The following is a 17,401-nucleotide window of genomic DNA, read 5'->3' on the forward strand; positions in this document are numbered from 1 at the left end:
AGTTAGTATTAGTACTAGACTAAGTGGCCCTGTCACTTGGGAGGCCTGGTCCCCCAATATTCCACCACTGAGCCATAGCCCCCAACTCGGCTGACGGGCCCGCACTAGCGGCAGAAGCTAAGTTTAAAGTTAATAACTTTGCATTTCATATTTTTGTTACTTCACCATCCCTCTTCCTACACCTAATCTCCTCCATTCGCCTTCATCCCCCAGCACTCCCTTCCCCTCAACTTCAACCTCCCTCTTCTTTCTACTGTCCTCCCCCCTCCCCCACCCTCTCCTTTCCCCTATCCTCAGTGACTCCCTCCCTCCATAACTCCTCTCCCCTCCCTACTCCCCTCCTATCACACTATCCCCCACTCCTCACCTCCCCTACCCCCCCTCCCATGACTCACTATCCCTGCTGACCTCCCCCACTGTCCTCCTCTCCCTCAATCCCCCTATGCTCCCCTCTCACCTCCCCAGGATCTCGAGGTTGACACTCCTCTCCCTCCTTGCATGCCCGCAGCAGCACCAGCCGTCAGCCTCAGAGCCAGGCTCAGCACCCAGGTCCTGGATCGTCTCCCGGCCCCGTCCCCGGCCACTGCCCGCTGTTGCCGTCGCATGGCCTCTGCCTGTCCCCAGAGCCGGCGGGCAACCGGCCAGGCGCCGGCGCCATCTCAATTCTGAAAAGGCCCCATATGCACAGGCGCAGCTGAGGACCCGTCGGGTGCCCTTTATAATGCTAGTAAAGACACGCATGGGAACTCTCCCCCAACTGCGCAGGTGGGGGCACTGATTTAAGTTGTTTGTTTTAAACCTTAATAACGTTTAAAATATACCATCGATCTGAACAAAACTTGTTTCATTTACAGCACAGGACAACGGTGAGTACAGTGGGGCAAAAATAGTAGCACCAACATGTACCGTTTTTGCGCTAATAGAAGTACAAGAACAATCCTGCAAACAAATAAGATGGGAGTTTTAGTAATATACTAGACTAAGTGGGACCCATTGGGTCCCATGTTCACACGGGAGGACTGGTCCCCCAAAGCAATATTTCACCTCTCCACCAAATCCAATATTGGTGGTCAGAGTGGGGGGGGGGGGGGGTAGCGCTAGTATGGGTTTTGTGGGCTGAAGGGACAGGTTTCCAGAGGGCTAGTATGGCCATTGTGTGCCAAATGGATTCTTGAGGTGGCAGCTCAGTCACTCAAGCCTGATGTGCTGGCAGCCTACTCACGGTTGGTGGGCTGGCAGTTGACTCATGGCTATTCCTTGAAATTCCATTTCAAGCAGGGTGCAAGGCCACCAAATTTAAGTGCAGTTTCTTACCACTTCAAGCAGGGTCCAAGTCCACCAAACTCAAGTGCAGTTTCATACCACTTCAAGCAGAGTGCAAGGCCACCAAATTCAAGTGCAGTTTCCTACCACTTCAAACAGGGTGCAAGGCCACCAAACTCAAGTGCAGGTTCATGCCACTTCAAGCAGGGTGCAAGGCTAGCAAATTCAAGTGCAGTTTCATACCACTTCAAGCAGGGTGCAAGGCCACCACATTCAAATGCAGTTTCATACTATTTCATGCAGGGTGCAAGGCCACCACATTCAGATACAATTTAATACCTTTCCAAGCAGGGTGAAACCACCATAAAACCACCATAAAACCACACTCACTGTTCAGTAGACATTCAGTGTGTTCAGTTGATTCACAGCTCAGACAGAGTCATGACCTCTCCCTCCCCCATCTTGCAGAGCCTGAGCCACACCCACACTTCTGGGTTTTATAATCCCTCCCCCTCCCACCAGAAGGGGTGTGGCCTTCATGGCATGATTGAGAGGAGAGAGATTCTCAACATTTTTAAAACACTAATAAATCTTTTATTTTTCATCGATGGGAAAAATCCTCTTGTCCTGCGCAGCAGAGGGGGACTCTTGAGCAAGGTGATCAAAAATCACAGCCGTAAGTGGCAGCGTTTTTTCTAAAATCAATTTACTGGACAACAGGAAATGGTCAAGATCAGACTTTTAGTAATATAGATTATTGTTACATATACTGAGATATAGTGAAACATATTGTTTTGCGAGCTACCCAGGCAGATCATACCATAAATTAGTGTAAGCATACCATTCATGAGTACAACAGGTAGTGCAAAAAAGGAAATAAATAGAGTACAAAACTCGAGAGTAGAGTGTAACAACTACAGAGAAAGTGCAGATGTGCAAGGGCCACTACAAAATAGATTGATTGATGGGAAGCAAAAAAGACTTGATGGGCCGAATGGCCCAATTCTGCTCCTATTAATTCTGAACCTATGAAATAGTGGGAGAGTAGGACCAGAGGCCAAATCCTCAGAATAAAAATGACGTACCTTTAGGAAGGAAATGAGGAGGAATTTCCTCAGTCAGAGGGTGGTGAATCTGTGGAATTCATTGCCACAGAAGGCAGTGGAGGCCAAGTCAATAGCTATTTATAAGGCAGTGATTGATAGATTATTGATTAGTATGGGCATCAGAGATTATGGGGAGTAGCCAGAAGAATGGGTTTGAGAGGGAAAGCCATGATTAAATGGTGGCATAGACTTGATGGGCCGAATGGCCTAATTCTGCTCCTATCACTTGTGAAATAAGATGCAGCAAAGGTTTTGAACCATCCCTTTTTCCCAATAACACAGCCCTCTGAATTGTCTGCCATGCAACATTCAGTGAAGAGATTCTCATGAATTACCATTGATCAGAACTTTCTTGTAACTCTTTCAGTTGTCACCAAAGGTTGATAGGTCTTTATCCTGGCATTTCCACTACCATTAGTGAAACTGCCAAATTAACCCATGAAGAAGATAGATCCCATCCACTCACGAGAGGAGGAGTTAGGTAACTGACCTGAAAGTGTAAACCTTAAGGGGCTGTCCCACTGTGGCGACCTAATCTGCGAGTTTAGACGAGTTTGCCCTCGACTCAAACTCGCAGCATGGTCGACACGTGGTCCTAGGAGGTCCTATGATGTCGCTGGAATCTCCTTCAGGCTCGAGGGAAGTTCCTGAATACTCGCGGCCTCGGCTAGGTCGCGGAAAAATTTTCAGCATGTTGAAAAAATTTCCGCGAGTAAAGTTTGGTCGCCATGGTTCTTTTGAACTTGTAGTGCAGTGGAGTGGGGTCGCTATTTAGTTACAGGCAGTCGAGGGCAGCCGTAGGCAATCTCCTTTGCTGACCGGCATTTTGATTGGCTCATTGGAGTTTTCAGGACCCAGGAAAACCGACCGATAGGTAAAATGACTGCTAAACTTTATTATACTATTTAAAAGTGTCTCCCCCCCTTCTCCCCTTCTCTCCCTCTCTCTCCCCTTCTCTCCCCCCCCCCCCCCCCCCCCCCCCCCCCGCGCTCTCTAAAGGACTTACACTGTGCAGCCGTCTTTCCTTCCTCTTCATCGCGGGTTTGAATTTCAGACAGCGCTCCCCCGCTTTCCCTGGCCCCCGCCTTTGCGATGTGTTTGTGTGTGTGTGTGTGTGGTCGGTCGATCCAGCTCGCGGTTTCAACGCGGACGGTCGATTCAGCTCGATGTTTTCCATGCGAGTGCCCTCGAGTTTGAAGGTCGAAGACACTCTTCTAAACTCGCTGCAGTGGGACAACCCCTTTATATGATTTTTGTTTAGTTGTCCTTTATTTGTGTTCTCTGTGTTTTAGTTTTAGATTAACCAATGTTTTTATGTGCAATGTTTTCAATCTTATATGTTTCAAGAGCAATTTTTCAAAAGGATTAGCAATCATGGACAAGCAATTCCCTTCCCATCCAAATTGTAAAATTGATCCAGTGGATTAGAAGTAGAAAACATGATTCCACTATTTAAGGAGAGAAATAGGATTTGTGTATTACTGTCAAGTGTTTACTGCCCATCCTTAATCATTTTTCAGAAGATGGTAGTGAGCCATCTCCTTTAGTTGCTACAGTGCTTCTGGTGAAGGTACTTAAGCAGTGCTACTGAATAAAGAGTTGCAGGATTTTCACCCAGCAATGTTTAAGTTCTACAAATATGTTTCCAATTCAGGATGGTTTGACATTTGTGAAAGGAACCTCCAAGCAAAGATGTTCCCATAAGCCTGCTGCACTTGTCTCTCTCAGTGGCAAAGCTCACAGGTTTGAGAGATGCGGTTGGGTTACTCTGGGATAGTTAGTGCAGTACATTCTATAAAAGGTACACACTTTAGCCATTGTGCATCAATGTTAGAAGGAATAAGTTGGTGCCCGAGGTACCAATCAAGCAGGCTGCTTTGTTCTGGAAGGTTTTGAGCTTCTTGAAAGCAAGAGGAAAGTACTTCATCATACCCATAACATGCAGCTTGTAGACGGGGGGGGTAAAGCCATCGACAAAAGACCACACAATGTAGTTCTTTCTGCTAATTCTAAAGCAAGAATATCACACCAAGCACGTGAAGTTTCAACGCATCGTAGGAACACAAGAAATACAAAGCATCCCATTTAAAGCATGAGGACAAGGAAGGGAAGACAAACACAACAGTAGTTTTGCATTTTTATTGCTGAAAATACCACTGTGTGCTAAATATTTCAGAAGGTACAATGGCAGCAACACACTCAACAAGAATCATTTCTAAAGTATTAAACATGGTTTGATATAATCATCAAAGAACAATCAGATAATTAGAAAACCATGAGATAGAATGACGTTAAAGTCAATAAACTAGTGCAAGAAGTTTCTGTTCAGGATCTTTCCAGATTAGTATGAATTGGGTATGGTGGAACAGAATGGAATATAATGACTGGGGGGCTTGTCAGCGTGCTTTTGTGCACAAATGTATATGATGAAGAAACTTTCACGCTCATCAGCACTACTAAGTCAAGTCGTCAAGTGAGTTTATTGTCATGTGTACACAAAAATGCTGGAGAAACTCAGCGGGTGCAACAGCATCTATGGTGCGAAGGAAATAGGCGACGTTTCGGGCCGAAACTCCCCGAAACGTCGCCTATTTCCTTCGCTCCATAGATGCTGTTGCACCCGCTGAATTTCTCCAGCATTTTTGTGTACCTTCGATCTTCCAGCATCTGCAGTTCCTTCTTGAACACTTATTGTCATGTGTCCCTGGTTTGCTTCAGCACAACAGAACATAGTAGGCATTGACTACAAAACAGATCAGTGTGTCCATATACCATTATATAAATATATACACACATGAATAAATAAAACGAAGTTAGTCATTCTACTTATTCCATACCATTTTAACAGAATTGTGAATAAATTGTTAATGCCAGCTGATTGGAATTTGAGAACTGACTTTAATATGAATAATGTTGAAATTTATGACATATTTCAGTGTTGTTCATTACAACTCATAAATTTAGGGATGTAAAAATTGCACTTAGCTCATCGCTCAGTGGATATGGTAAAAATCCTGGTTATCCTAATGTAAATAACAGTGGAATCAAGTAAAGACGTTGATTTTTGATAATGATTACAGTGTTTACATTTTTTTACAGTTCTCAGTATTTTATCTCACAATTGTTCTGATCAGTTGGAAAAAGTGTAACTTTGATATTATTTGTGGTCAGTAGTTCATGCAGGTTGTCAGTAACATTCTTTGATAAATATCGTTCTCGTCCCATAATCCAGGCATAATGTTTGTGTGTAATTCCCAAAGCAGTAATGCATGAGTACACAAGCGAGTACGTTGTGTAGTCAGTGGCTAATACCCAATATCTCATCACGAACCTGCCTGCAAAAAGCAGAAAGTACACAACATTAGTCTAGCCAAGCCAGCTTTCTCAATGGATGGTTACGTAAAAATGGCTGTAAAAACATTAGAAATCCAAGGACATAATTGCTGAATAAGAGATGTAATAAATATGTTCAACAGATACATTTAGACTATTTGAGAACAACCAGATCCTTGACTATGTCCAGATCTTAAGCTCTCCTATACTTGTCAATATTACAGGTTCATATAAGGTTGTTGGCTTTGGCTAATGTGCTACTAAAGGGCCTGTCCCACTTGGGTGTCATTTGCGTGACTTCATTTACGCATCACGACACACGACGGTGCATCGTGACGCTCACGTGATGCGCGCATGGTGCGCATTACACGTGCATGGTGCGTGGTGACGTCGGCAGTGACGCGCAAATGACACCCAAGTGGGATAGGCCCTTAATGCAAACACTACCTCGGGCGATCTGCTCTTTTATCTTCTTGAGATGGCCCTGATGGATTCTTGGTGACATTGTTACAGAAAAGAAACAGTTATAATGTGCGAAAGAAACAAGATAATTTCCCATCTGTGGAGGAATTGTCTCAGCAACACCAAATAGTTATAAACTGTCTGTTAGAAGTCACACTTGTAAAGCAAGGAACATTATAAAAATAACAAGCCAATCTGACAAGAGTAATTCTGAAGGAAATTTGGTCTTTCAGTGAACTTTGTCAGGAATGCAAAACTAACAAGGTTTGAGGTTAGCAAAATTAAATATTGTGACCTGTCTTTAAGGAATTAATTTATATTGTTGAAAATCGAAAAAAATGCACCTATTGGAAATCAGAAATAAAAGCAAAAAATGTAGGAAAGATCTAACTGGTTAGGCTATACCTGTGGAAAGAGAAACAGTGAAGATTTTAGTTCAAAGACCCTTCCTCGGGATCTTTGACCCGAAATGTCAATTGTTTTTATTTCCACAGATGCTGCCTGACGTGCTGCCATTTTCTTTTTCTGTTTTCTGTTTCTGTTTCAAAAATCATATTGCTGTTTCCCATTCATGGGGAGTGCAGACTGCACAAGGATTCTTAATTGTATAGATCTACTTCTGCGAGCTCCACTTCCTTCGAGAACGATCCTGTGCATTGCAGGACTTAATTCTGCGATATCATAGTTGATATCGAAAAATAAATCATGCACATCTACAAATGTAGCAGGAATTGCAAATGCTTTTTATCCATGTTGTACCTGTTGAGACACATCCAGAATTAGTTTGGTTGTGTTTACTATTAAAACCCAAGGAAACAAAAAGCTGGAGGAACTCAGTTGACATGTAGCATTATGGCATACAGAATACGCAATAAGGTTAATTGTACACTCCCAATGGAGACATAGATAGCTTGAATCAAAGAAGACATTACAAAGAGAAATAATGCAAAAATGAGGGATAACAATGGAAAAAGGTGGAAATACACCATGAAGCAGCCAGCATCCATGATGGGGGAAATAGTGTTGAGGTTTCAGGTCAATTACTTTCAGCAGAAGTAGAAGGTGTCAGAACTGTAAACCATATCAAGCAAGTATGGAAATACAGAAAGGAGAATGAGAGCAGGAAAGACACAAATGATGGTAGGGTTATGATTAAATAACAAATCGGATATTGTCTCATCACCATCAGGAAGGCTAAGCACAGAGTCTGTGACCACATATTAATCCCGAAACATCACCTACCCATGTTCTCCACAGATGCTGCCTGACCCACTGAGTTACTCCAGCGCTTTATGCTTTTTTTTAAAAATGAAACACCTCTTTCATTTGGCAAATGTGGTCTCAACCTATTGATTGCTGGACAGTTTTTTTCTCTACTACACTCTGACCTCCACATCCAAGTGTATACATCGGGTGAATGTTCATCATCTTTTTCTCTGAGGGTAGAGTAATCAAAAACTAGAGGGCATAGGTTTTGGATGAGATGGGAAAGATTTAATAGGAGCCCATGGGGCAACTTTTTTACACACAGGATGGTAGGTAGATGGAACAATTTGCCAGTGGAAATAGTTGAAACTGATACAATAACAACATTTTAAAGATATTTGGACAGGTATATGGATAGGTTTCGAGGGATATGAGCCAAATGTAAGCAAATAGGACTAGCTTAGATAGGGCATCTTGGTCACCATTCTATGACAGTCGTGTTTCAAGACAGAATCTGATTTCATCAGCATATAATGTAAGTATTACTCCAACTTACTACTTGGTTCCGGTCCCATGAGTCCAAACCGTTCATATTCTGTTGAATTAATAAAACAAATATTTAGTCACAAACACAAGCCATGCATTTCCATAATGTCAGGGAATACGACTGACGGTAATGACATCGGAAAAATTCATAGATCGAAGTACTGAATGTTTGTTCTCTGCCCTTTCTGTCTGCAGTCCCCCAAATTATTATAAACTAGATTCTGGCTCTTCCCACCAGGAGTCATCTGGCAATGAAACAAGCGCGTCAGCCCACCATTGCCATACCAACTACCATTAGCATTAGCATCAGCATATTTTGCTTTCTGTGTGAAAGAATATGTCTCCATTTACCCAAAAGACAAGACCCTCTAACATTTTAGCACTCACTCAGTAATGCATTGGTGTGGCAGTCTGAATACTTGTGGAACCAAGCTTAAATTCACTGATCACACTAACAGCAATGAGTTCTTAACAAATGAACAGACGAATTGTCAAATCAGTTAAATAGGCTAAAAACTGGCTGTCTTGTGGGCAACACTATTGTTAATCATCTGATGTATGCAGATGACCTGGTCCTGCTCTGTCCATTTAGTGCTGGGCTGCAGCAGATGCTGAAGGTGTGCTCTCAGTATGGCCTTGATTATGACATTAAGTATAACGCTAAGAAAAGCCGCATAATGGTAATTAGAAGCGCTGAGGATAGGGAATCAACTTTTCCGACCTTTTATTTGTCAGACAGTCCTCTTGCTGTGTGTGAGGAAATTAAATACTTAGGTCATGTCATATCTGATGACTGGAAGGATGACAAAGACCTCTACCGACAGCGCTGTAAAATTTATCTTCAAGCCAACATGCTTATAAGGAAGTTTTATATGTGCTCTGATTCTGTGAAGTGTTCCCTGTTCAGAACCTACATCACACCGTTATATACTGCTCAATTGTGGTCTAATTATAAGAACAAGAGTATGCAGAGGCTTAAGGTTGCATACAATGATGCAATGAGGTTGCTACTTCGTGTCCCTAGGTGGCATAGTGCCAGTCAATTGTTTGTGTCCACTAGAGTGCCAACCTGTGAGGCACTCTTAAGACAGCTGATGTTTAGTTTTATGTGTCGCCTGGACAAATCAGAGAACCACATAATTGAAGCCCTAGTCAGCCCTCTGAAAAGCTGCAGCATTGGTGCAACAGCTTATATATATTTTAGGCTAATATGCAATTTTTTAATGTATCTTTGTAATTCTTTGTACTGTTTGATGTGTTATATGGACCTGTGTCTGAAATAAAGCTTTAATAATAATAATAATAATAATAATAATAATAATAATAATAATAATAATAATAATAATAATAATAATAATAATAATAATAATAATAATAATAATAACTTCAGCAGAATATCCACACGCTCAGTGAAAATTATGGGCGAGGACCTTGATGCAGAAAATTTGCCAGGATGTTAGGATGAAATGGAGCATTTCAGTATGAGGAGAGTTGGGTCTGTTCTCCCCAGCACACAGGATGTTAAAAAGGGGATATGATTGAGGTATACAAAGTGATGAAGGGTAGGGATAGGCGAGACTGCAGGGAACGTTTCCCCATGAGCGCGTGATAGAACTAGAGGTTGAGGATATGAGGGAAGTAATTCAGAGGGTTTTAGTTTAGTTTAGAGAAACAGGCCCTTCGGCCCAGAGTTGGTGCCGACCTGTAATCCCCATACGCTAACGCTATCCAACACACTAGGGGCAATTCACCAAAGCCAATTGACCTATAAACCAATGCGACTTTGGAATGTTGGAGGAAACCGGAGCACCCGGGGAGAACGTAATAAACCCATACAGACAGCACCCGTAGTCAGGTTCAAACCCTAGTCTCCGGCGCTGTAAGGCAGCTACTCTACCACTGCACCATTGTGCCGCACCTTTTATGAGTTATGAGTAAGATATTCTTCACCCGAGAGAGGCGATTGGCTAGAATGCACTGACTGTGAATGATTGAAGCTGGGCCTCTGACAGCATTTAAGAAGCATCAAGATGAACAATTAAAGCCCCTAGGCATAGGGGGCTATGCACCAAATACTGGGCAATGAGGTTAACACAAAAGGGTGCCCACCGGTCGGCCTGGATATGTTGGTCCGAATAACCTGTTTCCATGCTGTACAAATATTTAATTCTAATATGGGCTTTTCAAAACAAATCATGCTTACAAATCAGGTAGAAAGCAACATCAAATATTTTTCACATACTTACCTGATGAAATTCTGAAGTGAAATTTAGCAGGATTCTTGATTTTTGATTCGTAAAGTATTTCTCCTTCATGAATTTCCACAGAACCATCATCTCTGCACAAATGAGAATAATGTTGATATGAAAAGAGTAACTGAAGCCGTGTTCAATGTTTGTAGGCAGTAGACTTACTCACGAGTTGCATTCAGGGGTTCGGAAGGTAGGGACAATTAGTTTAGTTCAGTGATACAGTGCAGATATAGGCTCTTTGGCCCACCAAGTGCACGCCGACCAGCAATCCCCATAAACTATCCTACACACAAGGGACAATTTACAATTTTCACCAAAGCCAATTAACCTACAAACCTGTACGTCTTTGGAGTGTGGGAGGTAACCGGAGCACCCAGGGAAAACCCACTCGGTCATGGGGAGAACGTACCAACTCCGTACAGACCGTACCCGTACTCAGGATCGAACCCGGGTCTCTGGTGTAGTAATGCCCCTGTCCCACTTAGGAAACCTGAACAGAAACCTCTGGAGACTTTGCGCCCCACCCAAGGTTTCCGTGCGGTTCCCGGAGGTTTTTGTCAGTCTCCCCTACCTGCTTCCACTACCTGCAACCCCCGGCAACCACCTGCAACCTCCGGGAACTGCACGGAAACCTTGGGTGGGGCGCAAAGCCTCCAGAGGTTTACGTTCAGGTTTCCTAAGTGGGGCAGGGGCATAAGGCAGCAACTCTACCACTGCGCCACCATGCCAACCTACTTTTTTGGTCAGGAGAAATGTTGTATATATCGTCATCTACCACACCAACACATGGTAGGAAAGATTGGTTTAGACAAGCGTGGGGAAAGGATACTGAGTATAAATATCTACCAATGTAACCATGGATGCATTTTTTTAAATTAGAAAATGCAACCTTGTTTACATTAGTACATACATTAAACACCAGGAAAGAAGGTTTACAGTTAGATTAGAGTAGCAATAATACATTTATTAGGCCACTTTAAATTGGCTTTAACTCATTGGGATATTGAGGAGGTAAATAATTATGGAAATCTTGGTCTCTTTGATTTAGCAATATAAGGCCTATGTAGGTACAGATGCTGATAATGAGAAACAAATAGATGAATTAATTGTGTGTGAATGTAATCTACAGTACAGGCTTGTGAACTAATGATATTTAACATCTTGAATAAAATAATAAAAATAAGTACAAATAATATAATATAAAAAAGCAAGAGTTTGGGGAAATTAAGAAATTGGTGAACACAAAATGCTGGTGTAACATCAGGTCAGGCAGCTTCTCTGCAGAAAAGGAATAGATGATGTTTCTTGTCGAGGCCCTTCATCAGACTGAGAGTCAGGGAGGGGAACACGAGGTATGGGAAGGTGCAGAACTAAGCAGAGCCTGCATTGATGACCCTGGAAAGGTAGAGCCCACAATGGTCCATTGTTGGCTGATGATGAGGTGATAATGAAGGAATACCAATGGTAAAATTAGCAAGAGGACTAGGGTGGGGGAGGGACGGAGAGAGAGGGAATGCAAGGGTTATAAAGTTAAATAAATCCATTTTCATGCCATGTAAACTGCCCAAGCGAAATATGAGGCACTGTTCCTCCACACAAGAGCAAAAATCATCCGTGAATTTGCAAAGAAATGGAAATTAAGGATTAGAATTAATGATTTACAAGTAATTCCCACACCCTCCCCCGGAACCAATTAAAAACTGAAGGCCAAGGTAGACAAAAATGCTGGCGAAACTCAGCGGGTGAGTCAGCATCTATGGAGCAAAAGAATAGGCGACGTTTTGGGTCGAGACCCTTCTTCAGGCTGATGTGGGGGTGGTGGGGGCGGGAAGAAGAAAGGAAGAGGCGGAGACAGTGGGCTGTAGGAGAGCTGGGAAGGGGAGAGGAAGGAGGGAGGAAGCAAGGACTATGTGAAATTGGAGAAGTCAATGTTCATACCGCTGGGGTGTAAACTACCCAAGTGAAATATGAGGTGCTGCTCCTCCAATTTATGGTGGGACTCACTCTGGCCATGGAGGAGGCCCAGGACAGAAAGGTCAGATTCAGAATGGGAGGCAGAGTTGCTGAGCCGCCGGGAGATCAGGTTGTTTATTGCGAACTGTGCAAAGGTGTTGGGCGAAGCGATCACCAAGCCTACGCTTGGTCTCACCGATGTAGAGCAGCTGACACCTCGAGCAGCGGATGCAATAGATGAGGTTAGAGGAGGTGCAGGTGAACCTCTGACGCACCTGGAAAGACTGTTTAGGTCCTTGGATGGAGACAAGGGGGGAGGTAAAGCGACAAGTGTAGCACTTCCTGCGGTTGCAAGGGAAAGTACCAGGGGAGAGGTGGTTTGCGTGGGAAGGGACGAATTGACCAGGGAGTTACGGAGGGAGCAGTCTCTGCAGAAAGCCAAAAGGGGAGGAGATGGGAAGATGTGGCCAGTGGTGGGATCCCATTGGAGGTGGCTAAAACGTCGAGTCATTTGAACATCACGCACATGACAATTCTGAAGTTGGGGAAAGGAAGTTGAGAGAGAATAATTAAGTAAAACAAATCAGGACAATCAACAGCTAAACAATCACACCTGTGATCGATAAGTGGTTAATTATTAAGTGAGGTGGGAACAATGATAATTGTAATCAACAATAAATTATTAAAAACTCTGGACAAAATTGTTCAGGGATGTGGCTGGTAGATCCTTCAGCATGGTGGGATGAAGAGGTTCAGAACACACAAGAAGTTGAACTGATATAAATTAAGTGTCAAGAATGTCTTATTGTCATGGATACCAAAACGGAACAATGAAATTCTTCTATTAAATTAAATGTAAGTTTAGAAATTTAAAAAAACATTAGAAACTTATTCAGATCACTGAGTAAAAACTCATTTATATATCTGTTGGCGCACAAGATAAATATTTCAAATATTTTTCTGCAATTTAAAAGGTATTTCAGCAGTACTTACTGAACAATCTGTGTCAGAAGTTCCACCTTATTATCTTTATCCACAATGTATTGTTCCATGAGGCATCTGTTTCCCTTCTCAGAGTCGGTTTGTTCAATTTCATACCATGTTCCCAAATACTGGGTAATGAAAGGTAAATAAATGAGTGCACACAAATGTAGCATGGACACACAGGTGAATCAGCACTGAGAATGCATTACAAAATATATATGGAAATAAAATATTAAGTGAAGTAGTTCACTGGTGGTGTAGTGATGACTTTACAATAAATTGTACGGTGTAACCATAGCAAGCAACTTTATTGTGTTGGAAGATATACGGGATGAGTTTGGTCGCATACAACGTCTTCCACCACATCATGGTCACAGGTTTTAAAGACTGTAAAAAGATACAAAGGTACAGTGCGTAAACAGGCCCGTTGGCCTACCAAGTCCGCGCCGACCAGCGATCCCCGTACACTTGCACGCTAGGGGCAATTTACAATTTTCATCGAAGCCAGTTAACCTACAAACCAGTATGTATTTGGAGTGTGTGAGGGAATAGGAGCACCCAGAGAAAACCCACGCGGTCACAGGGAGAACGTACAAACTCCGTACAGACAGTACCCGTGGTCAAGATCAAACCCAGGTCTCTGGAGCTGTCAGGCAGCAACTATACCGTGTGCCGCCCCTACTCATAAAATAATGATCCAGTGCCTTTCCTCTTTGTGGCATATTCATGGATAAACAAATGATAAAAAAAAATAATAAAACATTTAATTGGCATCTTAAATCTATGGATATGCCATGTTTTGGATGGTAATACTAATACTCTCTCTATTTGGCATAGAAAGGTGTCAAAACCATTGATCTTCCAAAATAGAAATAAAATGAACAACAGGTTAAGATTTAGAATAATGCTGAGCTAACAGTCTTTATAGGCAAATACTTGTTTAATAGCTTCTGAAATTCTATTAACATTGCAAAAACGTTCTGGATGGTACAGTAACATTTAGTGTGCTAGATTGTGACAGAATATTGAATTGGTGAAAGGGAAATTAATCCATCCTATTAAAAGGAAATGTCATGTGATGTGGTCAGATAATATGGCAACGGTGTACTAATTTGACAATTGAGGGACATTTGGACAGGTATCGTGGACAGGTTTAAAGGGTTATGAGCCAAGCGCAGGCAGGTGGGACTAGTGTAGATGGGGCATGTTGGTCGGCGTGGACAAGTTGGTCCGTAGGGTTTGTTTCCACGCTCTATCAAGATGACTGCATCATCGACAGCCTTGGAAGCCTTACCCCACTACTCAAACCTCACGTCAAAAACCTCAGTGTGATATTTGACTCAGCACTGAAATTTGACAAACAAGTCAATGCCGTGGTAAAAGCTAGCTTCTTTCAGCTTCGGACGATAGCTAAAATAAAACAATTCCTCCACTTTGATGACCTCGAAAAGACCATCCACACATTTATCTCCTCCCGCCTAGATTACTGCAACTCTCTTTACACTGGCATCAGCCAATCTTCCCTGTCCCGCCTGCAACTGGTCCAAAACACCGCAGCGAGACTCCTGACTGGCACCCGAATCACCCCGATCCTGGCCTCTCTCCACTGGCTCCCTGTGCGGTTCCGTATACATTTCAAGACCCTCCTCTATGTCTACAAAGCCCTCAATGGGCTTGCCCCCTCCTACATTAAAAGTCTTCTCACCCACCACTCCACCTCCAGGTCCCTCAGATCGGCCGACTTGGGGCTGCTGAATATCCCGCGGTCTAGGCATAAGCTTAGGGGTGACCGATCGCGCCTTTGCGGTTGCAGCTCCTAGACTGTGGAACAGCATCCCCCCTTCCCATCAGAACTGCCCCCCTCCATCGACTCCTTTAAGTCAAGACTAAAAACTTATCTATACTCCCAAGCCTTTCCTGACGTCCACTGAGCGAGGGTTATATGTATACATGTATGTAGTTTGTTTGTTTATACTATTCTTATAACAAATGTAAAGCACTTTGGCCAACGAGAGTTGTTTTTTAAATGTGCTATATAAATAAATGTGACTTGACTTGACATCGCCAGTGCTCAAAACTACCGCAGAAGCAGGAGTGTGTTAACTAAACGCTTCAAACGATACACGTTGAACAGCCGAAACCCAACCTTGTTGATATCATTTTCTAAACCAATGGCCAGAAATTATTATATGGAGTGTTCCCGTATACGACGCAAAATAATAGAAAACCGAGATGTACGTTGCCACTAACCTGAGCCATCGTGAAGTTTTCTTGAACGGGATAGTCTTTACAAAAACCCCACTCGACTGTTGCAGCAAGGGAACAATGGGCAGCGAGCAGCAAAGTCAGGTACAACAGTTGCATGGTGCCGCCTGGATACGAGCCTGCAGCACAAGAGAGACAGACCTCTTAAAGCCTGAATGAATGCGAGCAAGGTTTGCAAACTCAATTCCTCGTCCTAATGAATAAGACTTCAGTGGCAGCAACCACTCCTACAGGTATCATCCTCCAATACACAGTCACAAATATTGCGCTTGCTGGGTTTTTTGTTAGCTGCGTCGTCCAAGCACTTTGCACGTTTCTGCAGTCTGAACCTTCATATAAGATAACGCCACCGTTTCGCCCAAACATCACCCTCTTTAACCATACCAGAGAGGCCGTGTACAGCCGATTGGAATGAATCTGATTAATTTTCAATGCTTTCCGATTTTAAGATCGATAACCTTTAGCCGATGCTCCAGCGTGCTAAGCTTTGGGCTTCCACTATCAACCCGAAAAAACCCCTACCGTAGATCGACACAAAACGCTGGAGTATCTCAGCGGGACACAAAATGCTGTGGTAACTCAGTGGTCACAGTAAATTAAGTAGGAAGAAACTGCAGATGCCGGGTTTACACCGACGATAGCCACAAAATGCTGGAGTAACTCAGCATTTTGCGTCTATCTTCAGAGTCGATACTCTGTCTGGAGAAGAGAGCACTTCTGCTGAGAATCTCCGAGTGCGGTTCCTAAACAAAACTCAGTTTTTCCAAATTGGGTACTCGAGACTCAAACCGCAGAAGACGGATACAGCTAAACAGCGAATGGACCACGGCCACGCACAGCGCTGCTGAGGATACATTTCATCCTATGCTGCTTAGTTTAAAGCATATAGCTCGCTATATGATCTTTGGTTTGAAGAAGGGTCTCGACCCGAAACGTTACCCATTCATTTTCTCCGGCGATGCTACCTGTCCCGCAGAGTTACTCCCGCATTTTGTGTCTGTCTTCTAATTTGTTGACAATACCGGTCCGTTGCCACCGGCCTCTTGCACACAGCACCCGCCGCTCGCTCTTTGCAATCGCGTTGTTAACTCGCTGGTTCTCGCTCACCACGGTCTGTGAACATATCACACGACTTTGCCTTTACGCTTCCATCATCTTCCAATGAAAATGACACCGCTTCACTCAGGATCTGCAAATTCACCACCTCCTGCATTTCTCCCGATAGAGCTAACACGATTTTGATATCCCTTTTGGAAGCCCCCACCCCCCTTTTCACAAGGACCTCAGTTCTACTAGTCCATCCGCACAGTCAAATTACCATCTGCAGACCATCATCAATCTATCCATATGAATGAACAGTGGGACAGCAACTAAATCCACAATCTTATAAACCAACTAATTTCTCATTCCTCAATACAATGTCACATCTACAAAATAAGGCAGTTTTCTTCATTTCCTGGGGAATTCCATTAATTTAGCCTGATATCCTCCCAATTCTCGCCATTCCCACAAGACCGCGATTCCATTCAAGACGAGTACAACATTGTGGGAAAAAAGGATAATATTTCATTCGGATGGAGCTACACCGCTAACACCCCTGACTACACCGCCCCCGTCCCCACTTCACGTTGCAAAACCATTGATTGAACAGCCCCCTCTGACTCGTGTTGCAGTAACCCCGATACCTTAGCCCAGAACCGAAGGAAGACTGGGCGGCGATGTGTGCTGGAGTGGATCCCGGCTGAAGTTGTACCGCTCGACAACGAACACTTATATCATAGACAGCACTAACATAGATCAGCCCTCTCGCACAGAATAAGAGCGATCCCACCCCCCCTGTCCCGCGGGAGATCTCTTAAACGCCCAAAGAGCCGTGTTCATCAGGTAAAGTTGCAGTGCCTCCTTTATTAAAACACAAATCCTCTTAGTATCACAGGTCGCTTATTCATACCTCACGTTTTTTTTAAGCGAATTACACTAAAGTGGTATCAAATAATATTCTATGTTCGCTCTTCTGGGGAGATGCTAACT

General features: G+C 43.3%; 1 protein-coding gene across 1 annotated transcript; it reads right to left on the reverse strand.

Moving 5' to 3' along the window:
• Positions 1-5,423: 5,423 nt before the first annotated feature.
• On the reverse strand, positions 5,424-17,147 carry LOC116980188 (apolipoprotein D-like). The gene is made up of 6 exons (XM_033032285.1): positions 17,056-17,147; positions 15,356-15,489; positions 13,115-13,233; positions 10,163-10,254; positions 7,927-7,965; positions 5,424-5,704 (listed from the first exon to the last, which is right to left on the reverse strand). The coding sequence occupies exons 2-6, from the start codon at positions 15,467-15,469 to the stop codon at positions 5,472-5,474; spliced, it is 597 nt and encodes a 198-aa protein (XP_032888176.1). The 5' UTR covers positions 15,470-15,489; positions 17,056-17,147; the 3' UTR covers positions 5,424-5,471.
• Between the last annotated feature and the right edge of the window lie 254 nt (positions 17,148-17,401).

Source organism: Amblyraja radiata, chromosome 13 (assembly GCF_010909765.2).
Source record: "Amblyraja radiata isolate CabotCenter1 chromosome 13, sAmbRad1.1.pri, whole genome shotgun sequence".
Taxonomy (NCBI): domain Eukaryota; kingdom Metazoa; phylum Chordata; class Chondrichthyes; order Rajiformes; family Rajidae; genus Amblyraja; species Amblyraja radiata.

Bases quoted from the DNA above. Each gene is read 5' to 3' on its own strand.
- LOC116980188 (XM_033032285.1), bottom strand. From the start codon at position 15,469: ATGCAACTGTTGTACCTGACTTTGCTGCTCGCTGCCCATTGTTCCCTT. The intron at 7,966-10,162 runs GTAAGTATGTGA...TTAATTCAACAG, and splicing joins TCACTTCAGAATTTCATCAG to AATATGAACGGTTTGGACTC. The intron at 5,705-7,926 runs GTAAGTTGGAGT...TGCTTTTTGCAG, and splicing joins CATGGGACCGGAACCAAGTA to GCAGGTTCGTGATGAGATAT.